General features: G+C 38.2%; 1 protein-coding gene across 3 annotated transcripts; it reads right to left on the minus strand.

Moving 5' to 3' along the window:
* Positions 1–244: 244 nt before the first annotated feature.
* LOC122658120 (phototropin-1) lies at positions 245–27,211 on the minus strand. 3 transcript variants are annotated; one of them, XM_043853019.1, is made up of 23 exons: positions 26,464–27,211; positions 26,189–26,371; positions 24,573–24,664; positions 22,781–23,078; positions 22,255–22,468; positions 22,052–22,122; positions 20,140–20,246; positions 19,614–19,663; positions 19,383–19,487; positions 19,016–19,075; positions 18,850–18,939; positions 18,397–18,473; positions 17,151–17,235; positions 15,896–15,976; positions 15,453–15,556; positions 13,477–13,526; positions 10,664–10,770; positions 10,414–10,536; positions 8,944–8,995; positions 6,556–6,668; positions 2,688–2,858; positions 861–968; positions 245–475 (listed from the first exon to the last, which is right to left on the minus strand). In XM_043853019.1, the coding sequence occupies exons 1-22, from the start codon at positions 27,186–27,188 to the stop codon at positions 864–866; spliced, it is 3,063 nt and encodes a 1,020-aa protein (XP_043708954.1). In that variant the 5' UTR covers positions 27,189–27,211; the 3' UTR covers positions 245–475; positions 861–863. The 3 variants fall into 3 exon arrangements, with proteins under 3 accessions (XP_043708954.1, XP_043708963.1, XP_043708972.1); XM_043853028.1 differs by having other exon boundaries at positions 2,718–2,858; positions 18,397–18,494; XM_043853037.1 differs by having other exon boundaries at positions 246–475; positions 2,718–2,858.

Below are 27,211 nucleotides of genomic sequence, written 5' to 3' on the forward strand. Positions count from 1 at the left end.
CAATTCCCCAAGCCAGTTTCTGCATGGTTTAGAAAATTGGATCAGAATTGACTAACCCCAATTCCAATCAATCTTGATGCTATGAACCTTTTTTGAATCAGGCAGGCATGTATCTCTCTTTTTAGACAAGTTTCTCCTTTTATTCACTAAAATGTGTATCAATTAAATTTACCTCTAGTAGCTAGATCTACAAGGTTTTTGAATAAAATAAAAAAAACTCCAAATGTAGGCTGATCCAAACAATTTGATTACCAGGACGTTCAGGTAACACTCAACATAGAATGAAACTTCAAGTGGTAAAACAATGAAGATGCTGCATTTCCTCATCTAATAAGAGTTCCAAACTCCATTTTTGGAACAGAAGCTTTAGTATACAAAATCTGAGGGTACTTGGTGTGATTCCTCAGCTAGTAGGTGGATTGATGTCCAAATCCTTATGTTCCACAACAAAAGATGTTTTTCTAGATTCTGCTGTCTGGAACAGACAAATAAATTAACATCAGCCACACCAACAAAGAAAGTAAAAACTGCAGTTTGACTGGGGACAGGTCTAAAACTACCACCAGTACTGCTGATAATACTGCTACATAAGAGTAATAGCAGAATCAGACGGTACCTGCAACGTTTCCTTCAACAAGGTCCAAGAAATCATATACCAACCAAATGGGTCATCACTTGATTAGAACTTCCACACCATGTTGGAGAAAACGCTGCAAGATACAGCACCACATTGTCACTTTGGTGTTATTCAAATAGTGGTGGCTTGTCTCTTGGACATGCACATCCATTGATCTGGAATTCTGGTCCTCTTTAAAACTATAAACCTACTAAATAATGCAACAGTAGAGATGGAAAGAAACCTCTTAGAAGACATTTGTTTGTAGATCCAGAAGTTCAGGATCGAGAACTTTGACTTCCTTTTCAGCATCATTTGTTCCAAAGAGGGGAGCATCAAGTTGAGGAGGTCTCTGGACACAATATCAGAATTTAAATTCTCAGATGTGAAGAGAACAATGGAAATGCATCAGCAATAACATGTACTGTTACGAATTCCTCTAAACAGAACTAGAATTTCATATCTTATGAAAAATTAGTTTTGCATGCTCTCTGACTCTGTCTTCCTCATATTTAAGTTGTTTGTGTTTTCACTCAGGCTCCGTCTGGTTGCAACTTGCAAGTAAAGGGAAATGAGGGGAAGTAAAAATTAATATACAATAAAAAAGAAAACTTTTGTAGTCATAATTGTGTAACTGACCTAAAATCTTAATTGTGACAATAACAGAACCTGAATCAGTAACTGGACAAGAGGAAGAGAGAACAAGATGAGAGGAGAGAACACAGCCCACAGTTTGAGTAATGAGCAGAATACTCTAACCATGGGGTGGGGGGATCTATTTATAATAAACAAAGAAGCAATTACAAATTTACAACCTAAACCTGGCTCCACACCAGAACCGACTAAAGAACTTAAGAATATAAAATGACAATACTACCCTTAATTAAAGAACCGACACACATATCACATAACCCCATAAGTGGACAATACATAACACTTAACACTCCCCCTCAAGCTGGAGCATAGATATCACCCATGCACAGCTTGAAACATAGTTCACAATTTTGCTAATTTTGACATGTCCGAGACGAAACAGGAGGCGAAACCCAGAATCAGCACTGTTTCGCCGAAATTTTGTTCAGTTCGTTTTGGTATTTTGCTCATTTCGGTCTAAAAATGCATTGTTGTCAAAATTTCAGTCATTTAGTTTTGATATTTCACTCATTTCGTCCGTTTGCCCCCTGAAATGGCCAAGCGAAACTCATGGAAAAATACACTATTTAGGCGAAAATTCACCAAAATTTCGGTATTTCGCTCATCTTGATCTGACCAAAACAGCGAAACGAAACAAGTTTTCGAACCTTGGCTTGGAACACCCTAGGGAAATAGTTAACAAGTCTCCAAGTTGATTACTCGAGCTGACAAACAGAGTGGAAATCAACTTCTTCATTACGGCATCTCGAACAAAATGACAGTCCACTTCAATATGGCAGTCCTCTCAAGAAAGACTGGATTAATAGCAATGTAAATAGCTCTCTAGTTATCACAGAACATTTCCATAGGTTTGTTGACCAGAAAACCAAGCTCCTGAGCAAAGGATCTAAGCCACATCAACTCAACTGCAGTGTAAGCAAAGATCAAGATTTCGCTGACATTTCGTGAAATCTAGAAAAATAATTCAGTTTCGCAGGCTGTCGAAATGAAACAGCCTGCGATACTAGAAGGGTGGATTTGAAGGACGGAAAGGTTAAGCTCCCTATAGACTAACAAAAATGAAGTGCATGGACCACCATGTGGCAAGGGCCCCCTAGAAGAGCTAGTCATTGATCTCGTGCAGGTTTGGCTGTTTGCATCAATCTTTGGAAGATCCAGCAACTAAGATACTTGGAAAAACACAGTCAGGTATAAATTGACTTTTGAAGCCCAGAGCCATTGAATGCCCCACATGATTGGCACAAATAGAAATGATGCTTACTCCCCCTCCCCCCCCCCCCCCTCCCAAAACAAAAAAAATAAAATAAGAACAGGAAAGATACTTCTTCCCATCTTTCCAACCTTGAGCCAAATTCGATTAGCTCATAAAAGTTCGGAAGTGCAGATTTTTATTTTAAGGTGTATAAGTTTAAAGTACCAAGTACACTGATAAGTTTAAGATTCTAACCATGCAGCGAACCAGAGCCCAGTTTACACCACGGAAGAATGGGTGTTGCTTTACTTCATTTGCTCCTTCATTTGAACCCAATCTTCTTTTGGGGTCTCTTTGCAACAACTGGTACATCAACTGCTTTGCATGGAGACTTACCTGCACAAAAAATATATTTTTATGTCCATGATACATCATTGTGAATTTTTTATTCTAAAAGCAGGAAAAAGTTTCTTCTCACCTCCTAGACTAGGCAATGAGCCACTTTCATATTCCAAGGTATTAACTGAAACTCTTCATAAGATAAGACTTGATTATCCTATTTATATTTAGCTAATACTCATCAACGCTATAAGTATTGTATGTATCGCTTATGATGTGTACTTGCAAGAACTAAATTGATGATAAAATGAAACTCCCTGAATGGAAGGTTCAGTATGTTCAACAGCCATGTCTTGCTCTGATAACACACATCTATGTATGCAACTCAACTAGCATGTGACTGACTGGAAGCTACCAGCTATTCTTTTAATGAATTTACAAGATCTATTATTTCTCATCTTTCATGCTTCATTATTCTGCAATCTTTCAAAGAATGCAGTTTGAACAAAAGAATAAAGGCTAATGGTCAATGCCTAAGCGGTTGAACCAGTCTGTTAGTGCTTTCTGCAATGTTTCCAACTTTGAACATTTCTAGTAAAGCCACGGAAACTCCAATTATTAACAGTTAAAAGCATAAAGGGTAATGGCTAGTGCCTAAGCGGTTGAACCAGTCTGTTAGTGCAAACTCTGCTAGAGACCTTTGCATTTGGTTTCCGGAGATTGTCGGTAAACATAGATCAAACAAAACCTGCTACAACCTACACTTAAAAGAATAGTTAATGGCTCCTCATACAAGCTACAACTTTTCGTGAATTTTCATCTGTCACGATTTGCTACATTAGAAATCATGGGTGAGTCCATGGGAAAGAGGACCCACACCCATCTCATTGATCTAGTTTCAGGCGAAACAAGTAAGGAAAGTGCCTTAAAGTGGGTCAAAAGCAATAAAAACTACTGAAATGCCATTAGATTCCATTTCAATGAATGGCATTTTTCTAATATTCTGTAACTTTAAACTCACTTTTTTAACCTCTTCCAATGCTTGTTCAAGGCTGAACTTTGACCAGTGAATGGATGTGGGATGCTCTATCACGGGACACATCCACACTCATCCAAGTCTGCCACATGGCAAGAAAACATAACTTCATGACAGCAACAAGAATAACAAGGTCGTTGCTCCTATAATTATAATTAGAAACTAGGACTCCAACTAGGACTAGGAAAATAGAAGATACACATATCAACCAAATCACTGTTTACGTGAACAGTGTCACATGAACAGTACTTCAACACTCCCCTCAAGCTGGATTATACAAATAAGTAAAGAAAGAAGATCCAGCTTGAACTAAAAGGAAAAAAAAAGAACTCCATAATAATGCAAACACTCCCCCTCAAGTTGGCACATACAAGGTATTAATGCCCAACTTGAACAAAATGAGAAGAAACTAAGTTGCAGTGAGAATCCAGCTTGACAGATTAATGTAACTCCCAAATAAACCTTCAAGAACTTGAAATAATTGATCTTCAAAACCTGGACAGACATGATCAAGCAAACCGGGACTAGAATTTCTTCCAAAAAAGGCAGCTTTTAACAATCTTCAATAGCTAACCAGTGATGAATCTCAGTTGTCGTAATGACATAAAATCTTGAAGTTAAATAGCTAGAGCAGCAAGTAAGCGAAACGAGCTGAATTAGGCAGCGGAAAAACAATCGTATCAACCCAGTCGAAAGTCCTCAAATAGGCAACAACCAAATATCTTCAATACTCTTCAATACTTCAATCTCCCCTTACGGCAAACTCAACCCAATAACAAGGATACCTAATAGCAATGGTGGAAAACACTAATCTTCTATGTTTTGCACCAATGTTCCTGCAAGTTTTTGCGTTCGCAATGTCTTGTTGGTGTATCTGTACATAATCCCCCCCTCACGTGTAGTACACGTGGACATACGAGATGATGTAAAAGATAAGGCAAAAACATAATATTCCAAATTTTTCCAAGAGGTGCTAAGGGTAATGGAAAAGGAAGAAATGGCAAATTAGAAAATACCATGAACTTCCAAAGGGGTTATGGGTATATGCCAAAGGTATGTTTTGAGATATGAATTAGAATTATTGAAAGAGAACGGTGTTGGAAAAAGGATGGCATGATTTGTAATTTGGTGGAAATCCACTTTTAAATGCGTCTTCAACCTTGCAACCAGAAATGCAGGAAAGAAACGGCTTCAACCTTGGCAGAAACCCGAGGAAAGGAGGCGTCGAGACCAGATTCAAGACCGGCGGAGATCGAAACCTCTAACAACCAGCGACGAACAGTGAAGAAGATTTCGTCTTCCTCACGACAAGCAAAAAGAAAGCTGAGCAAAAATTGGGCAGGTCATGAACTTCAGCCCTCGATCACCGTCAAATTGAGAGAAAAAACAGAAGGGTTTGTACCTTCAACGAATGCAAGTTCTTCAAAAGCAACACAGCCCAAAACCAGGTTCCTCATTAATCGATCAACAAATCAGTATGTAGTCTGCAACGCATCTCGTTAGAAGAGCAGAAATCAGATTTGAAATCTGATGTAGAGTTTTCGATAGAGATATTCAAACATCAACGATGGAACCAGCAGTAGCACATCAATGATGGAACCAGCAGTAGCAAACCAGAGTAAAATCAAATAATTCAGCACCAGCAGTATACGAAAGTCATACGAACTCGAACATGGAACCCTAGTTCTTCTTCTTCTTTGAACTAGGGGTTTCTTCTTCAAACCAGAAACCCAAACCGACTCTCAAAACGGCAATCTTGAGAGAATCAGTCACTGGTTGCCTAGCTTTGATACCATGTAGAAAACCTAGGACTGTAACAGTAACTTTAGAGAGAAGAAAAAGATGAGGAAGAGGAGAGACTGTTAAACTTATCGAGTCTCCTTATAATGCTTGTATTTATAATCTCAAATTACAATAGAAAGGGAACTCCTAATCAGATTAGGAATTCCTAATCATGATAGGATTCAAGTTACAATAGGAAAAGAACTAGAACTAATAACTCAAACTGAAACTAAGACTAACAACTCACGGTAGAATTAGGACTTGACATAATTAGAAACTAGGACTCCAACTAGGACTAGGAAAATAGAAGATACACATATCAACCAAATCACTGTTCACATGAACAATGTCACATGAACAGTACTTCAACAATTACCAAATTAAAATTTAGGACATCAATTTTTTTTTTACGAACATGAGTTTTTCCTGGCATCCTCTTGGAATAGAATATCAAATTGAACTTTACAGTGTCTGTCTGCAAATTGTAAATACCATAACAATGAGAATAAACAAAGAACATCCAATGAAATTTATAAATAAAAATGTATAACAAAGGACAAAAAAAGAAAAAAAGAGAGTCCATTTTGATATTTTAATATACTAGAGATGGCTGTTCCATTTTCTTCCCTTCCAAAAGTTTTGATTTTTTGGCTATTGCTTACCTTCATTTTATCTGATTTAGTATTCTTAACATAATAGGTAGTTTATGTAACTTGGGGAATGAATTTGTTAAAAGGCTGTTCTTCTTCCAATCCACTAAACATAATGTCCTAAATATTAGCTTGTCAGTAATTGTGGTGCCTTTCTTTTGACTTTGCATACTCCCAATAAGTGTAAACATTATACGAAGTCATATTAAATGGACAGGATATAACAGATAAAGGTAGTCTATGGTCATTGACTACACAAGAAAATGGAGTAGAAAGATGCTCTTACTGAAATACTTCCTGGAAATTTAACGTCTTTGTGAAGAATATTGGCAAAAGTTTTCTGCCTTGTCTTTCCTCTAAATGGTGTATATCCATAAAGCATTTCATAGAGAAGAATTCCTGACAGGGTAGTCATAAAGTCAAGCAGTGAAAAGTAGTATCCACAAATTAGGAGGCAGTGTTATTGCAACTCTCAAGAAGTCAAGATGTTTACATTAATATATAAAATATGAGAACTGTAATTTAAAAAAAAATAACTTATATTATTTATGATCACTTGAGGTTTCTCCCCAGATTATGTTTATGCATTTCTCTTTCTCATCAACCAGATTAAGCTTATGAAAACAGAAATTGTATGTCAGCTATTAAGCATCAAATCTCCAGAAACTTCTTAAATGGAGACCAAGAAAAGTGTGTTTGGGATTCTGTTATTGTAAGGATCTAAAACAAAGTCGTGTAAGAAATTTTACTGTGTTATCTTACCCCATTATTTACATTGAAATACCGTTGACTTGTAAGTTCATTTTCTGTATTACTATTTTATCGACCCCAATTATCAACGTTTCCATGTTTTTTGGTAGGAGAAAGGTCAATTGTCCCCAGATAGTGAGCCAAATTGTCTGAGTTTGACAGTTACACCAGAAACTGTATCCATAAGTCTTTCCATTTACTAGAAATCCATTTTATGAGTGCAAAGTTTGCAATGATGATGATAAACAACAGATGGCCCTTCTGAGTTCTGATCTATCATGATATAGCTGCATTTTTTGTTTTTGCAAACTTTAAGCAACAGTAAGAATCCGAAACACATCTTCATTCCAGTGAGTTGGGTAATATGAGCTTGTTCTTCTCTATATTCTTGATCATTCTTTCATTTCTAGTCAGGACACCTGATGCAGGTGCACTACCTTGGACCGACCCAAAACCCATTTGGGTATCCAGAAGAAGATGAACTGGGTCCAATTTGGGTCTTTGGCTAGTAGGATTTTTATTTATTTGTTTTTTGGGATTAACATGCAAATCTTTTATTTTGATGGCTTAAGCAGGAGATAGCTACTAGGATTATTTTCCTAATTAAATTGAGTTTCCAAATTAGATTAGGTTTCCTTTTCATGTTGAATTTCTTTTTTATCTAAGTACAAGTAAACATGCAATTAGAACTCAGATTGAGAATAAATTGAAGTTGAATTTGTGCGGTTGCAACCCATGGGCGTGTGCGAGTTTTCTCCCCCCCCCCCTCTCCTCCTCTTCTTATGCGTTCCTCTTTCCCCTCAACTCTGAGTTCTTCTCAGAATTTCCCCTCTTTCCTATTTATTGGCCCTCCACCAATTCCATTCTTAAAAACAAAATTTTCAAATAGTTTTAACCGTTTCCAAATAAGGGAACTTGACCTGAAGGTAGACCCTGGAGTGGAAGAATATGAATGATATAACGTCAAGCACCAGGGGAAGCACTAGAAAATATGAATTTTGATGAAGTTGTTAGAATCAGAAAGGATATAAACAGAAAAATAACTCTTGAAGATTGTCTGATGAATTTTGTTGTTGTTGTGTCACAAAATGACAGGCTAAATCAAAGGATCAAGAATATTGAAGAAATTCTACAAGTTCCCTTGATAATCAGTTAGACAAATAACTACCATGGCATTTGGTGCTAAATCTACGAAGTTCAGAAAAACTCCTATAGCCTGTGCTGGAAATGCATTCCTATTTAAATAAGTTTCCAAAGACCTACGGAGCTACCTATGGATTTTGTGCCCAACAATAAAACAACTGACTTGTAAAGATCCCCTATTTTATTTATTGAACGGTCAAGATCAGGTAAAAGGAGACATATCATCCTTGTTCAGTGAACTGGATGGTAAAGATCCCCTATTTTATTTCTGTTATTCTTTATAGTTATTGCATTTTTTTATACAGAAACTTAAAGGAACAAGTGACCTTCATGAGTAATTGATTAATCAAGCTTTGTAGAATAGTTCAAGATTCTCAATACTGTGCCTCCTATGGCATGAAGCTATCAAATATAGGCACAAATCTCAGAATTGACTCATTAATTACACCAAGATCCTATAAAACAAAATTGACACAAACTGGATAGCTTCTTCCATGGACAAGGGTGCCTGAAATTTAAGACAAATGGCAAATTTTGGATGAACATAGAATATGCCATCTATTTTTTATGGTTACTTGAGAATTATGTGAAACTTCAAATCTAGAAGAATTTTCCAGGTTACTGATTTGAAGCTTTATTTACTCCTTCATATTTGTGAACAAAAGCAGAAAATAGACGATCATTGTTTTGAGCAATAAAAAGGGAGCAACAAAAGACAAAACCCTAAACAATTAAGGTTTTCCAATTTGCAACATCTGTCAACTGAAATTGAAATAATTACCAAGAGCCCACCAGTCAACTGCACTAGTATGGCCAGCTCCACTTATAATCTCCTGCAAAAAGAATTGAATTATTGATTATAAAGTAATAGCTGTGCAAAGAGGAAAAGAGAATCTGTAGACCAGAAAGTTCTATAGTAGTACTATAGCTCAGAGCTCAATAGCTTTTTCAAAAAAAAAAAAATTTGTTGCGTTTTGCTCATGAAGTTGTGGGTATATCCTAGCTCCTTTCCCCATCCCCACCCTCCAAAAAAAAAAGACCCTGCCCCAGAAGAAACAAAACCTCCACAGGGTAGACATATGAAGAAAGCAATCACTCATGTAAGCTTATGCAAGATTACCATCAAATCTATTACATAAACTAGAATTGCTTCCACTATATGGATCTGGGCAAGGTATCTGATGTAGTTTTATATTTTTCTGATATCAATCTTGTGATTGTATTATCTGCAAAGTAGATTAGATTCTAGCTAAATTCTTGTTGTGTAAAAATTTAGGAGGTGGAGGAGAGAGTTGCATGAAAAGAATAATAGTTGGAAGAAAGGGAGTAATCCTTCCTTTTGTCCCCCTGGCTTAAGAGATGACATTTGGAAAACTTTCAGCTAGTAAGGCAAGAAATTACTTTTCTATGTTCACCAGGGTCCAGCTTGAGAGAAGCCTTAAAAGCCAAGAATGCAGCATGACTAGAAACTCAAGGTGATATCCCCAGGAGCACATTAGACATGATCCACAACTATCAATGCACAAGCAGACATGCACAGATACATAACAAACACAAACCCCTGCGATTGTGCATACACATAATGCATACTTAAAACACAAAGTTACATGCACAGAGTAATAATACGGCTTGCTCTTCCTGGATAACGTTGTTTGCACCTTTTTTTTTCTTGGTCAAATTGTTTGCACTCAATCAATGATAGTGTTTATTCACTTGATGAAGATAAGCTAGGGCCACTAACTAAAATAAAGTGCAAGGAGGCAGCATCTATCAAACAGAGAAAAGTGTCAAAACATAAGAGAGAATAGGAGGTAGGGTTGAGGGCAGCAACTAGATCGTAAGATCACCTCATTAGTGCTGCCCTAAGGTGAAGGATGGAAACCAAGAGAAGAAGGAGAGAAGGGATCGAAGGTAGAAGAAAGGGAAAAGAGAAGGGAAGAGAAGAGATGGAGGGCTTGGGAGATTGGATCAGAATAGGGTTAGCTCTGATACCATGGTAGCTAAACTGAGAATGAGAGAATGAGAGAATGACTTGAGTGAGTTGTGACTCTCCTCAGTCCCTCTATATAGATTTCATTAATTAGGACAAAATTACAAGTATACCCTCCATAGCTGACTATGATAGCTAAGGAAAGAAATAAAGAAACAAAATAACAAAGGAAATGCCCAAAGTACCCTTATCGGGTTACATAACTTAACATGCAGGTATTTGTTCCGAAAGACCAAATCTAAGGCTTAAAAACACACAAACCGGTGCTATGTACTCCTCAGTTCCAACAAAAGAATTTGATGCTCGCATTGGCTCTGCCATAAAGATTGGAGGTTGTTGGCCTTTCTGATGTTTTTTCTTAGCCTGGGTATTTGGAATCAAAAGCTGCATTCAACATAGTAAACCCTTAGTTTATGTGGAAAGAGTGCAATATTCCCTCAATCCATTTAAAGAATATCCAAAACCAATATAACCTAGATTAACGTATAGGAGCATTATATAGTTGAAATACCTGAGGATAGCAAGATGTCAAACATGATAGATCAAAATCTGTCAAGGATACATGGCCGTTGCTCTGGAGTAAGACATTCTCAGGTTTCAAATCTCTGTAGATTATACCTGTACAGTAACATAAAAATAGCACCATCTTCAAACTTTCAAACACTTCAATTTTGATATATCTAATAACTCTCAGCTTTCTTTTTTTGGTGAATAAGAATTTTATTAAGAATAGAGGAAAGAATACAAAAGCTCCCCCTAAGAACAAGGGGGGGAGGAGAAAAGGCAACTAAACCAAATACTAAGATGCAGTCCTCAGTTAGGACTTAGGAGAGGCTCAAGAATCCACAATAAGCTTGTTCCTCAGGGTGTCAAGGCACAGGGAGGAATCACCAGAAAGCTTGCTTCCAATGTCGAAGGAGATAGTGTCCCAAATCTTCTGGATTGATCTGGATTTATGGATCCATCGCTTGAAGTTACGCTCTATCCAAATGTGGTACATGACAGCACCAAAAGAAGACTTACCCACAGAGTCATGGCTGGATTTGCCAACAGAGGTCATGTCCACCCAATTCCATCGCCAGAGAATGAAGTTGTGGCAGGGAATGTGCCTCTTAAACCAAACATTTTTGTGCCATGGAATCACGGGGGCCTGGGCCCGAATAAGATTTGACTTAGAGGAGAACTGTCCGGAGGTAGAAGCAGTCCAAACAACAAGGTCTCCACTCCCGCTGGGCCTCCTACTGATATCCGGGAGGGCTTCCCAGGCAACGAGCAAGGAGGGAGCCCAGTCGTTGCCAAGAAGGATATCCAAAACCTTAGCCATTCTGTCATATCCCGAGCTATATTTGGGTTTGTCGCCGCCAGAGTGAATGAGAACCCCAAGGGGGTGCCAAGGATCCAACCAAAGTAGGTTGTCTGCCCCATCATCAATAAGGGATTTGGTGACACTAGAAGCAAGGTGCTTGAATTTCATAATTTTTCTCCATACCCAAGAAGCGCCCAATGGGGAAGGGGCTGTCCAGATGGAGTCTTTCCGAAGGATCCTAGAGTAGACCCAATCAATCCAAATGCTTTTCTTCTTGGCAGATAGCTTCCAGATCAACTTAAGGATGCCGGAGATGTTTAACATCTTTACCTTTTCCTCAAACCAAGGCCCCCTTCTTGCTTAGGAAGGCAAATTGAAGCCCAACTGATAAGGTGCATGAATTTGGAAGTGTCAGAACCTTTTTAGAGAAAGGCACACATCAGGGACTCTAGCTTCTTGATAGTGAATTAGGGAAGCCCGAAAGACCAATAAATGTACGAGGACTAGAGGACAGATCTGATCAGTTCAAGCTGACCGGCGTACGAAAGAAGCTTGCCCTTCCATAAGCGGAGCCTCTTGCGGACAAGGTCTAGGATGGGGGACCAATGGTGAGAAGACATCTTGGAGGGGATCAAAGGAAGACCAAGGTATTTGACCAGGGAAGGCCTAAGGAAATCGCTTGATGCTTTCAGATTGAGCTTTTCATCCTCAGAGACACCTGCCAAGAATAGGAGGGACTTCTGGAGATTGACACGCCAACCCGACATTCCTTCAAAGAAGCGCTAATAACCCATAACAGCATCCACCTAGGAATAGTCGGTTCTAGAGAAGATCATGAGGTCATCTGCAAAGTGGGAAATCTGAAGAGCCTTACATTTCAAAAGGGAGGCAATGAGCTACTGGTCCATCTTGGAGTGGATACTTCTAGCGAAGAGCCGAAGACCTCTAGGAGGAGTGAAGATGTAGGGGGATAAGGACAACCTTGATGAATGCCAACTGAAGAGCCAAAGTAGCCAGCATGGCTACCATTGATGGGCACTGAGAAGTGGGCTGAAAATAGGCAGTGATAGATCTAGTTGATGAAGGAGTCATCAACTATGAAGTCCCAAATTAGTTAATCAAAAGCTTTGTGCAGCAAGGGGTGGTTCTTCCTCTCAAAACCTCTGACAATTCATGCACTTCTGGCTACTTAATAAGAAGCTGAAAGAGATTATCCATAGTTGAATCTCGTGCAACATCTTCCTTATTATTAAGTAGCCAGAAGTGCATGAATAGACTCTTTCAACTTCTTAAAGAAGCGGTTTCGCAAAGCAAGGAAGAAGCATGATAAGAGAGAGTTCATTGTGAAAACCATGTAGAAAGAGGAAAAGTTTGATGAAAAGATACATGTTCTATTATTAACAAAGTTTTATCATAGCAATGTATGAAGATTACATAAATAGATTGTGTAATTATATGAAAAAAAAAAGTGCTGAAATGAAAGAATCGTGAAATTTACAGATCCAGCTTGGGGTTTTCACTTTTATCCAACAGAAAAGGGAGTTTCATCCCAAAGTTCTCAAAGGAATATTCATGAAGCATGCTAGTCCTACTGGCATGGGTAGGGTATACATAACCTTCACGGCCTCCTTAATGAACACTTCAGTGGGAAGGTATTTTAGTAATTTGAAAATGAGATGCTTTGGGTAAAGCAACCTCCAAAACTTACTGAAACACCCTTACCGCAATGACTTTCTGACAAGGAGAACATGTAGGTTTTGTTTTTCCCACTGGCATGAGTTGGCTTACCATCTTAGGAGTTTAACTTGGGTGAGCTGGGTTGGGAAATCGATAAAGTTTGAATAGGGCCAAGCTTGAGGCCTGGCCTGACGTATCTCAAAAATTGGACCCCAAAATTTCTCATTGGCTGCCCAAGGTTGCATCCCTACTAGCATTCCTGTTCTACTCATAAACAAGTACATATGGATACAGTCTCTTCATGACAGGAAAAAGTTGCAGTTGATGAACAAAGGTCATACCTTGACAGTGAAGGTACTCTAGAGCAATAACTACTTCTGCAGCATAGAATCTGCAATTGTCAACAAGTGATGTCAGATCCAGACATTAATTAGGCTACTCATACTTTTGACATGAAATTATTGACAGAGGCAGAACTTTGTTAACAAATTGATTTCATTTGTTTGTCAGAATTCTTCTTTCAGAATGGAAAAATGATTATCTGGAATTGTCAACTAGTGATGTCAGATCCAGACATTAATTAGGCTACTCATACTTTTGACATTAAATTATTGACCGAGGCAGAACCTTGTCAACAAATTGATTTCATTTGTTTGTCAGAATTCTTCTTTCAGAATGGAAAAATGATTATCTGACCAGAAACTAGCAATATCTGTTACGGCTTGGTGATTTCCTCGGCTCGTATGACACTCATCAATCAAAAGACAACGAAAAAGTTCAATAAATGACGCTGAAAAATAAGAGGTCTTTTCAACAGAAATTTAGCATCAGTTTCCACCATATAATGATGCCCAAGGAAGAATAACCCACACCAGTAGATGGACAATGTTTGATACAAAAATAAAACTGACTGAAAATATGAAAAAATAACATGGACTTCATGAACCTACAGAAAGCACATTGTCTAGAGAGTAAAGACCAGTGGGTTATAGGAAAGAGAGGAGTGGCAAATAAACACATCAACTTAAAGATATGTATGATGGTGCAGTAACTAGTATTAGAAAAGTAGAAGGGAGATAAGTGAGTTATCACTTATCAGTCATTGCTCAGCATTGAGCTCGTGCCTCTTTGCATTGACTAGGCATATACAAGAGGAGGTGTATGTCATTTGTTTGTCATATGACTTTGATTGGGAGGACAGGAGACTAGAGAGGGGAAAGTGCCAAGTCAGAAAGGATTTTGGTTTCCCCTTTGAATTATCTAGTTAAGATGGACTGAAACAGAAGATGTGTCGATTGCAATTTTGGTGAAATGTGGAAGTAGTTAAGATTTAAGAATGATGACTGAAGAAACCCCTAAAATTGCAATTTTAACTTTCTTGGTTAAATTAGAGAGTGATTGAAGAGAAATGTTTCAAAAAGTTGGGGCAAGTTGAAGGAAGTTAAGATGCTCTTCTACAGTATTGCATGATGGATTTATACGGTTAACTTATAAGGGAAAATTTAAGAGTGGCAATAATAGCAGCCACTATTCTTTCGACACAATTTTGCTCAACCATGATACAGAACACGCATAAAATGTGTGTAGCTGGGAAGCAAATGTTGAGATGGATGGGAATAGAAGCAATGCATGGAATTTGAACCTAGAAGTAAACTGTCAGAGTTGGGTATTTCAAAGTTCTAGTAACATAGGATGAATGACTTGCCATAGAGAGAAGACTGAACAAATGCACTTGCAATAGTCACACATAGAAACCAGGCTTTTTTGAAATGGGCATTTTAAAAGTGTCAACAAAAATGAATGAATCAGAACATAGGAGAGTCTTCACTCACAAGTGAATGCATTATGGGCCTGCACATTGGGCTGGCTGGCACCCAGTGAATGTAAGCCACCTGAGAATGTGCAACATCAGGCTGGGTTGCAATGGGCTGGGCCTGCACTATGCTCAGGCGGGGCAGGCCTAATTTAAATATGAGTTTTAAAAAAAAATGGTTTCAGCTTTGAATATTTTAGTGCAAAAGGTTATATACCTATTACTAACTACAAATATAATACAATAAAGAAGCCAATAAAATAACTTAGTGTGTTTTTATAATATGTGAAATATAATACACTCTATTTTATCTAATATGAAAAACCTCAATAGAAAATAGTATAATTTTGGGCTTGGTCTGGGCCAAGGTCCAATCTCAGTAGAGTGGTACTGTGGGACAGGATTACACTTAGTCAAGTTGAGCTGAGTTGTGCATTATGAAAATTCATAGAGCTATTATGATTTTCTGTGAGCATCAGAGTTGTATTGAACTAGAAGCAATACCTTACTGCATCTTCCTTAAGGACTTTCATGGGTTGCCGATCCAACAGCAAAAAGAGCTCTCCACCAGGGAAGTAATCCGTTATCAGACAAATATGGGTTTTGGTCTGTGCAGAATATGTCATCCAGAAGATCTCATCAAATCAGAACAAATGTAGGGGCATGTATTCGAGCATGCTATTAGCATAAATATATGTCGTCTACTCAGATGGAATTAGAATCAACAAATGGAATATAAAACATACATTAGTTATGATAGTAATAGTTCAGTTTTAACAGTTTTCTCTTGAACTGGTAGCCATTTGACATTATATTCAATTCTATGGTGAAGAAACACATATAGTTACGATATAGCCAAAAACCTGTCATTACACTATATTGAATAGTCAAATTATAAGTTTAACTTCCAGAACTACATGTTACAGACATATATTTGAGTAGCAGACCTGAAAAGAAGCATATAATGCAGGAAGAAAAGGGTGATCCAGTATGTCAAGAATTTCTCTTTCAGCACAAGCTCTATGGACCTGTCAAAAAGGACCAAAAAAAAAAAAAGTAAGGAAAGAAGGGAAATGTACACATAATATCAACAGTGAGTCCAATAACAAGGGGAAAAAAGGAGGTGCAAACTATTAACTATATGTCATGCATAACTATAATTTCTTACGCAAGGAAGCATATTTATATCTGGCCACGGACATAAATATATCACTGCATAGGCCTAAACATCCCTAAAGGGAAACCAAAATCTATTGCAAAGTGTTTACTGCTATTCCATTTAAAGGGGAAAAGCACATACAGTGCAAATCAACAGGGCTGGATTGTGCGATTAATGAATTTTGACTACAGCCAAGCCCAAGGCCAAACCTGATGTTGTCCAAATTTGAGCCTGAATTTTTTATGGGCTGGCCCTAATTGTGGTACATACTCTGATTACTGTAGAAGCCTAGGCAATCTTTAAATGGAACTATGGTACCTGGCAAGTTCCCATTCCATATATTCCAGAAGTTCTCTAATAATCGGAAAGTATGATAGCAGTGCTCAGAATCTACATAAAATAAAAATTTAGCACCCAATTTGATACTAATTTAACTAGCCCAACCATTCATTTAACACATAATGGCTATAGTACCTCAAATCATGTGACCAATTCCCCAACCATGCTTCTAAAATAGTTTTGGCATAGTAATAAAATGTAATTTGAGTAAAACTTGAGAGCTGGTTGTGTCAGATCTGGGAAATAGATTTCTAACACATTTTAGACCTTAGTGAAATGTCAGTCCGTCATATTTGACATCCAATGTAGATTTTTCCATTGGTCTCAATCTAATAGAATTTTGTATCTGACTCCAGTGGTAAAATATGTATGTGGCAGAAAAGGTTAAATATCAAAATTGTATAGCTATCACAATAAATAAGGTGCTAATCTTCCATGTAAATATGCATTGCTAGCAACTCATTGTAGCTCTACATATAAAAGTTATGGTTAGAAATAGTTACTATGGGAGCTGATACGTGAACATGGAATTCATCAAGTCTGAACATAAACATAGCCAAGAAAGAGGGGAAAGAAGAATAGCATTTGGAGGATAGCAGCTAATGTACTGTGTGACCAATCAACCACACATAAGTAAGAGCTTTCACGTATTGTCCAATGCCCTATGGGAGTACAAAGAGAACCAGACACAAAGCTTATAATACCTTGTTGCGGTTAAGCATAATACCCTTATCCATAGCCTTCATTGCAAAGTATTCACCAGTTCCACACAATTCCACCAAATGCACACTGCCATACAGGAAATGTTGCAAGTATCAACGAGAATTCATAATTCAGGAAAATAGAAATGAAAGGCTTAAGTTGCACATTGAAATCCCAAAACCAGTATTTTATGGACTCTTGCTAAATGGATGAAATATATGTACTTGTTTTTTTTGGCTGTAACAAAGAGAATCAGTGCATGTGGGGGGTGGGGGATAAATGAACAACTTCCCTTGATTACAACCTTCGTCTTTTACTGTAAAAAGTTTCTGTGGTCAAAATAGTAAACATCTCTCATTAATTTTTGCAATTTTCAGTTACGATATGCAAACATATACAAGATAGCCCATACCAAAATAGTAATTACTTTTTATTTCTCAAGTTTTGGGAATCATGATTTTCCTTTGTGTTTCAAATTCAAGATGCTGTGATGTACTCGTGCTAGTTTGCATTATAGTTGCCAAGACGTCGCCCAAGGCGCCTTGTTGGTGTCACCTTGCATCCAAACCCCATCCGATACCTTGGGCCGCCTAGCTCACAATATGTTCATCCTATCTAGATACACTAATAGATTAGCATTGATTGTGCTTGTAAGACAGAGGATAAGAATAGGCTGCTAGTCACCCATTCTTATATTTACAGCTCAAGTTACCCAGGATTTAAAAATCACAAGCATAAGGCACATGTTATATGGATCAATTAGACATCCATTTGTCCACCCCAGTATGTTTAAACCACGCTTGATGTTGGTGACAGCTCTATTCCAGTATGAGGAACCAGGATGCATATTTGTGTTCTAGTAATTGAATCTGAGAGCAGAAAATAATGTAAAATTAAGTGCATAACTGTATATTATGTATATCAGGCTTCTTACCTTTCTTGCCCCAGTGCTGGGTGCAGGCTTGGGTATAATAAATTCTAAAATAGAAGATGTACAGATTCAAATTGACAGAACACAAGGAAATATAAATTCAAGCTTAAAGTTGGCCAAATTTATCAATGTTATTTGTAATGATTCTTGAGGATAGATCATCCATGGTTAAACTTTGCAACTGTTAATTGTAACGACCTTGAGATAAACCATCAAGACACACCATGCAACTTGTTGCAAATGAATTTTGACAAGATCCACAGGGTGCACCTGGAAAAGTATGATACCACAGGACTGAGAAGAACTAATCTACCAACCTGCCTGTGTCACCAGATCCCAATGGTTTTACTGGCCTGAAATGTTTTAAGCCTATCTCTTCTCCACTATGTAGAATCTGCATCATCATAAAAACAACCTGATGAGATATCAACTGTATGTTTGATTCTACTAATGCATCAGAAAGAATCAAAGTCTTTGAGATTCCTAATGGGAAAGATAAGAATCACCAGGTGTGAATGCCAAATTAGGTATATATTAATTCACTATCCAGTAACATATGCTAAAGAAAGTCATTCAGTACAATGATATTCTTTGAATGCCAAGTACATATGTGACACTGTTTGCATTTCTTGCAATGAGCATTATCCATGAGAACGTGAAGAAGGAGAAGCGGTAGTCTTCAATTTATTAAAGAAAACAAATTTCCTCAATATCAAAATTTATTCAATTTTAACAAGTGATAGATATATACAACTCAAAGAGCTGAATACCTTTTGAATAGCTCTCCAAGATGAGCTGTCCTTCCTATGAGGCTTTGGGAGAACTGTCTTTGAATGTTTGATCCACAGATCCTCTGGTTTCTGCGGGGAACCCATAAATGTGATTCAATTATAGATTTGGAAGTTCATTAATATATGGATTAACCTGTCGACTCACCATGTTACCATCCGGAAGTTCCCTCACTGCTTCATCAACATTTCCTGCAGTCTCTTTCACCTGAGAATGAACAATACAAAATGCAGTTAAGAGAAACATATTTGCAACATTATTTGGATGTCAAAAACTTATCCCAGTTAAACGTAGATTCGTAAATCTTGAAATCAAGGTATATAATTCTGTGTGCTAATTGGAGGTAGTTACAACAAGAACGAAGACATGATGCGTATACCATCAAAATATAACTCTTTCAAGGGAGTGTGTGAAACAATTGACAATGAAGAGATAACCATTACGTCCAAAATCAGAATTAGAAATGGAATCAACAAAAGATAAATCAACAAAGAGATGTAAAGAGTGTTGAGACCAATTTTGAACTCTCATTTGCAGTAGACTCTGGAATACAGTTGTGAAGCGGCTCAACATGTTCACTGCCATCAAGCTGTACCCCAATAAAATACTGTACTTCTCCCTATTATGACAGACACAAGTAATTAATTATATCTTGTAAGCGGGATGAAAGTTCATCAGTGGAAAGAAATGTTGCCAGCTACAAAATTATACAGAGACTCGTGAAGATTATTAATTAGGGTTGTACCTTCTGATCTCGCATGGGCTGCAGATGAAACAAATTCCAGAACTTCTTACCTGCAAAAATGTAAAACAACTTTGATCATTTTTTGTACTTGTCACACACAAATTGTCGTCTTCATCATAATAGAATGCAACATAAAGAATTAAAATTTGCAGCACCAAGTTAACGAACTATCTTTCTAAGAAGCTAAAGCAGTAATTCTAGATATTTGGGTTTATTAGTTTACTACATAATGGACGAATGTTTTTGTTTACCCTAGTTTCTGTTATACAAAGTTCACTACTACCACGAATCCACTGAGTACAAGTTTCACACCACCATTTATGTTGTGTTCGAAGCCTTGGAAGACTTTTGAAATTTAAAAACAAATTTAAGGTTCATATCCATAACATAACCTTAAAATACATGGATTCTAAGTATTTCAATCAAATAGAACAAATTAGAGAGAATTTTTGACAGAATTTAACTCTGATGCTTCATCAGCTTTGAATAAATAGATCCTCCGAGGAGGAGGAAACAAAAATAATACCGCTTTTTGTGTAGTTGATGAGCTGCACAGTGACATCCCTTTGGTTATCAATAGCTTCTCTGATTTTCTTCACGGTGGCCGGATCAGTTTCGGGACCTTGGAGAAATCTGCATAAATCAATTGAGGAAAGAAAATGTTAAATAGGGAGAAAAAAAATCCCAAACAAAGACTTGATCAACAGCTGAGTAGAATACGTAAGACAAAACTAATCCGTCAAATCTCCCTTGTTGAAACAAATGCAGGAGCATCAGTGATCATTATACCCACTGGATTTCTTTCATTCTTTGGCTTGTGAATTACATTTCGTCTTGCTGGTGCAGTAGGAAGTTGATGAAGCGAAGTTACAGAGAGAGAGTACATCTGTACATGCCATGCCATGACACTCTCTCTCTCTCTAAACCCCAAGAGTACGTTAGGTTTAGGTATCTGTAGTTCCTGAACCTTTTCCATTTTCAAATACGTACCGTTGTACCTTCTTTCTCTTCTTTTTCCTTTCCCGCCCATAACTCAAGACGGTCTGTTATCGTATTATCAACGCTTTAAAATGCGGAATCGCACAACGATTCCGATCGGGCGGAATCGGCCTTCAAGAACCCTAGAATCGGTCCACAGATCCAAAAAGAGATACATTTCTAGGATTTTGAGTGTAAATAGGCCGTGTCGGATTGGTAACGGCCGATTCAACGATCCAATTCCCGGTTTTAAAGGTCATTGTGGAGAAGGAAGAGGATTTTCATCCTCTCAAGTGTGGTGCATTGCCCATTGCACCATATTTTAAGAATCCAATTGTAAAAACATGGGCAATGGCATCTTTTTATCCTTTTAAGTGTTGGGTGGACAATTGGATTCTTAAGTGTGTGTGGTGCACTGAGCAATGCATCGCACTTGAGAAGATGAATTTTCCAAGAAAGAGCCTCTTTGCACGTGTTCGAGTTTAAAAACAATCTTTATGTGAAAAGCAGGGGTAAAACTGCATACATTATGACCATCCCTAGATTTCTCAATGGTGGGAGCATTGTGTATTAGGTATGCCCTTTAAAAAGCCTCTTCACAACAATAAGGTTTCTCCACTATGACCAAGTGGTCACGGCCTCACGGGTTCGTTTCTCAAAAACAACTTCTCTACAAAGTGGGGTTAAGGTTTCTCCTTTGTTGGAATTTCTTCTTCTTTTTTCTTTATTTTTTAACGGAGAGAGTTTGCGTCAAAATGTAGATTACAATGTGCAACATCTCACATAATGAGATGTGGGGCCCACACTCTCTCCCTCGTTTAGACTCATGCGGCCCAATGTGGATAACCCACTCTCTGCACTACTATTGGTGTAGCGTGCAGATTCTTCCTTACAAATGGCATCGTGGGGAACCCTCTCCCCTATTAAATAAAAAATAATAAAAAAAAAAGCAAGACATTTTTTTTTTGAAAAAATCATTTGATCACGGTTAATCTGAATCTCGTTACACATAATAAAAGATCATTATGAGGTTGATATTTTCAATACTAGAAATACGTTATATTTACTCGCTTACCGTTATAATAGGGGATTGTGAAGTGCTTGGGCATGGATAGAGAGTCATTTCAGCCCCGGGAACGGCGGCCAATCGAGGTGATAAAGATCCTTCCAATAAAGGAAGTAGTTAAAATTACAAAAGATGCCATTTTTGTATTTTATATTCATCTCCATTTGATAACATTTTGGTAATTTTACTACAACTTTGAATCATAGTTTGAGTAACTTTCATTACTTCTTTTGGACTAAAATAAGGCCATTGAGACTTATGTAGGATACTAAGGATTGCCAATTAGCAAATAGTGAAGTGTTGTACTTCACTAGGCATAGTGACACCTAGAAGAACCTTTTTCTTTAATACATTTATGAAATACCAAATTAAATCAATAAAACTTATCAAGTACCTGCAGTTTCTTCCCAATATCTCTTCACGGCTGTACTCTGTCAACTCCAAGAAGCTATCTGATGCAAATATCTGAGATATTGATGAACAATAAATATAATCAAATATACATATAGAGTAGTTCAAATTTGAATGAAAGCCCAAAAAAAAAAATATTGTATAATTTAGTTAGAGTAGTAGTAGTAATAGTTTTAGTAATCTTACAATTGGATTATCAGGCAATCTTGGATCTGTAATGACAAAATTTTTCTCGATTCGTTCAAGTGTTGTAGCAAGATCAATCCCCTTCCTCATTTCTTTTTGTCTTACTTTGTCATCAACACTATCAGGTCTCTCATCATCTGTACTATTTTGATCATCCTCTGAACCAACTTCCTCTTCCATGTTTTCGACATTTGATTTACTTTTCTTTATGAACCTACAAATCAATTAATCAATAACTTAAGTGTAAGTACGAATTTTTATCCTCTCAAGTGCGATGCATTTCTTTCACAAAAAAAAATAAAAATACGGTGCATTTCCCAGTACACCTTTAAAGTACATCAGACGGTGGCCAAGAACATGTTAATGAATTTTTATCCTCTCAAATGCAAAGGCCACCATTGGATGCACTTTAAATGTGCACTGGACATGGCACCGCACTTGAGAGGATGAAAATCCATTTAAGTTCTGGAGATGGGGACTTAAGAATCAAAAGGAGAGAATCTACAGAATTGAAAGGAATCCATACCCCATAAAGGAACGTCGAGCAGGATTTTTGGGTTTGGTTTCAAGCTTTTCACTAATCCGTTGCATGGAGCTTCTTCTCAAGTTTATACTACCATGTGAATGCCTTCTTCGTGGTGGAGCCATTGTTGTAGTAGCCCCATCTTCTGAGTTTCTACGAGATCCTCCTCCACCACCACCACCACCTTCGGACTTCCTCATCAATGGCACTCGGTTTGTTGTTGATTCAGATAGACGGCGAGGTTGCTTCATGGCCTCCACGAGCTCCGTTACAGAATTAACTGCCATTTCCTTCTGCCGGGCTGGTGAAAGTAGTCACAAAGACAAGAAAATTTAATTTTCTAGTGAATCCCAAATTGAAAATTATGTTGAGATTATGAAGATTATAAGGATCTGGGCACCCTCTCTTTATTAGCTAGCTATACACTCATAGAGTGGAATTATTTATTCTCAAGTGGTAAAAAAGTGCCTAGAATATAGGCATGAGGTCTTCTGGAAAGACTCCAAATCCCCACCAATGACATTTCACCACCTGAACCACATTCCATGGATGGTGGGAAATCGATGCCGGTGGTGAAATTTCATTGGAGAGGATTCGGGTTCTTCCGAAAAGGGAACCGGAGGCCCTATCATGAATGAACCTTACAGCGCAATATTCAACCAAGAAAATAATTTTTATTTTCCACCTCCCCTGTTTTATGAGCTTTCTAATACCAAAAAATCCCATGTGACATGTTCGTATTGTGAGCAGCCTACCTCACATATTCTAAGAGTTCAGCGAAGCACGTTTTAGAAATTGAGTGATTTGATCGATCAATTTGGTAAAACCAAAAATTAAAAATAAAAGAGAAAGTAACTCTTCAAGTTCCTGATATGGTGGTAGTTGGGTCTAAGTTCAGATATGCTATCCACATGGGGACGGGTGGGGATAGAATTGTAAGGGTATTTATGTAATATTTTTTCATATGTTCTAATATAATCTTAATTGTATTAATGCCCAGACTGTGAGGGGCAATCTAATAATTAGTCCATCTGACCTAAACCCTAGTTTCCCTATATATACTAGCTAGAGGCAACAGTCTGGGTATTCCAAACTAGATACTCAGAGTGTAATGTTTTAAGCAATCTTGTGTTTAAACCCTAAACCCTAACAAGAACTAACCCTCTATGGGGGTGTGGGTTCGGATTCGTTGGGACTTGGGAGAGAATGGTTCTCCAAAAACTGAGCAAACCTCTTGCAAAGGATGAAATTCCATGGTCAGTTTTTTGATTGCCACCAAAACTTTGAAAAGATCATCTACTCGTACATGTATATTTCATGTATGATTAGGTGAGTACATCTATTTCATCTACCACCTTTAAGATTGCATGACTCCATGGAGATACATTTATAAAAGCAAAAAAGGGTAAATGTCGTCACCTATATGTACATGTATGCTACATGTACGAGTAGGTGATCAAGATATTTTTTTGAGATAAAAGAATGGTAAACTCTTGGTGTAACCATCGACGGTTATATTATGGGAAAGAGAAAGCCATTTGATCGTTTGCAATGTGCGATTTTATGCTTAGACATAGGATCGTGCCAAATGATTATTGTATCTTCAGGGATTTTCATCTAATTATATGAAAACACAACGATCATTTTGTGCGGCCTGTGTCTAGACTCGACAGTAATACATGCAGTTTAATCAACCCTTGACAATGCAGGTGTTTTTTTTTTTGGTCTTTTTATTGAAATGTGGACCCCACCTAACTTATCCAGGGTAGGATAATATGGAAATGAAATACCATACCATCGTATCGGATTAAAGATTCTGGCAATCCATTGGGACGAAGCATCTTGTCCTTAGCTCCCTCTGTATGCTTGCTCACCTCCACTTGCATTCTGTACACCAACAAAGAACAAACCCAACGTTTCTCAGTTAAAAAAATGGAATAAAAAAAGTGCACAGAAGTTTAAAAAAACAAAAACAAAGAAGCCTGTCGGGACTCGGGACATCTAGTGATCCATAGTGGGCCCATCAGATTCTCCTGTGTTGTCTTTATAAATCACAATCGGACGGTTACAGATCATAGCCCCACACTGGCCCCACACTCAGCATCTTCATCGAGTTTATATTATGGATGTCAAAATGCCCCTCCCCCCCCCCTAACAAAAAGGGCAAAGCATTTCCATTTCATCATCTCTTCCTGGTTTAAGAAATATGATCGATTTGGATCGAAATTAGCTGAAAATGATCCCGATTTTGGCCAATCTAGCTTGGCCGATTCCCTTCCAAAAACTAGAATTAGAGCAAATTTGGATAGGTTCTTACTATTTTATACCAATTCTGATCGAATTGATTTTAATTGGAATTGATAAAGACTGATCCGAATCTCGATTCTAGGTTTTAAACCCTGATCTCTCCTTCCCACATAATTAAAAAAACATATATATATCAAGATCGATGAATCAATCTCGAATTGGAGCCAGTCAACTCCGAGATTAATGTCAATTCTTGTAATCTAAATTGAGATAGGTCATGAATGCTCTTTGATCTTCAATTTTTTGTAAATTTCCCCCCTTTCTTTTAGTCAATCAAATAGCATAAAAAAAGATAAAGAAAAAAAAAATTGATTTCTTGTTGCAACTTGCAAAAGCTATATAAGTAAGTCTTTCGAATAAAAAGCTTTAAAAAATCATAAATATATAAAAATTTGAGCAAGAGAACGTTAAATCGATCGCGTGGCTCCTGCACAATAGGTATGCGTGCAAACATCAAGGGAATAGGATTTCAACTTTTCCATAGGGTGGAGTGCCCATTTTGTGTCCCATGTATCTAGGCGCAAGAGCCACACCATCGGTTACTATTCTTTTTTCTTAACTTTTTTTTACTTTTATTTTTTGGAGTTTTGATGCCAGTCCTATTCCTGATGAATTGGATGGAATGCTAAAGGGATTTGGATCCTTGCAGCCTGGGGTTGAGTGGCCATTGTGTTGTGCTCAAGTCACAAGCCGCCCTGTGGAATTAATGCTGATACAATTGTTGATAGATGGCGACAATTCAAATTGCCGTGCAAAATAAAAAAATGGCAGACCACCATCTACCAACCATTGGATTGACATTAATCGATCGCTCCGATCCCAAGATCACAACACTCACCAACTCTTGCCAATACATGACCCGATCCATAAAAAAGCAATTTTGGGGGTTTTTTTACCGATCCTGATCGATTTGGACCGATCCGATCTCAATCCAGAAAAGTTTCGGCCATAACCGATCCCGAGTGCGATACCTGGATTTTGAACCTTGGTTCCAAGACAGCTTCCAGATACTGATAAGGTGTATCCAGTAGCATAACATCTGGGTATACACGATCCCATCACAGGAAACCACCGGAAAAGAGCAGTGAACACTGAAAAACTCACCCGATGAATTTGAGGATCTTTCCGGTATCGTCCTTGATGGGAGTGATAGTGAGAAGGTTCCAGAAGGGCGTCCCGTCCTTCTTGTAGTTCAACAAGCGTCCACAGTAGCTCCTTCCACCTTCCAACGCTTCTCTTATCTTATATACGTCTTCAGGATTCGTTCCCACACCTTGCAGAAACCGACTGCAATAAGAAATTGTTGAAGTTACAGTTATGACAGTTAAAGTGACAGTTAATGGCACTTGGAGTGGTAATAGTAGTAGTAGTGAAATTACCAGTTACGGCCGACAACTTCTCTGGAGGTGTAACCAGTCATCTTGAAGAACCCTTCGCTGGCATACAAGATCGGGTAATCGGGTTTGGTTGCATCCGACACTACAAACGTTTGTTGAAACGTAGACAACGCGTCTTTCAAATCTTTCGACACTCTCGGAATCCCTCTCTCCTTCCCATCTCCACCATCAGACAACTCGTCCGAGGTCCGAACTGAGTTTCCCGAGTTTCTCCAAGACGTCTCGGCCTTCTGACATCCGTCTTCCCCTCCGGAAGTCCTCACTGTGACACCCTGCGGTTTTCCGGTTTCCGTGTCAGTTTTCAGTACCAGTCCCCATTCCGCCGCTCTCTGAGCTGCCGCACCGAATTCACCGGACGATGGGATCTCCGTTGATTTCTCTGCTACGAGATGTGGTAGTAGTGACAGTGGTGATCGGATCGGATCCTTGATGGCCGGCCATGGTGTGATCTCTTGGTCCGGTACTGCCGTCCTTCCGATTGCCGAGCCGGAGGGGATAGGGAGATTCGGTGATGCTTCGGGTTCTGGAATGTCAAGTGGGTCACCACAGTTCTGCCACGTGGAGTGGGGACGGTAGACCGAGTGGGTAGGTTTGGAATTGGAAGCGTATGTGGCTGATGGATTGAAGACTTCGAGGGAGCCACGTGGGTCTCTGGGCAAGGGTGGCGTGTTGGATGGTTTTTCGGGTGAGTTATCGAATCGATCCATCTCTCACTTTCCGTCTGCATAAA

The sequence above is a fragment of the Telopea speciosissima genome, chromosome 1 (genome assembly GCF_018873765.1).
Source record: "Telopea speciosissima isolate NSW1024214 ecotype Mountain lineage chromosome 1, Tspe_v1, whole genome shotgun sequence".
Taxonomy (NCBI): Eukaryota; Viridiplantae; Streptophyta; class Magnoliopsida; order Proteales; family Proteaceae; genus Telopea; species Telopea speciosissima.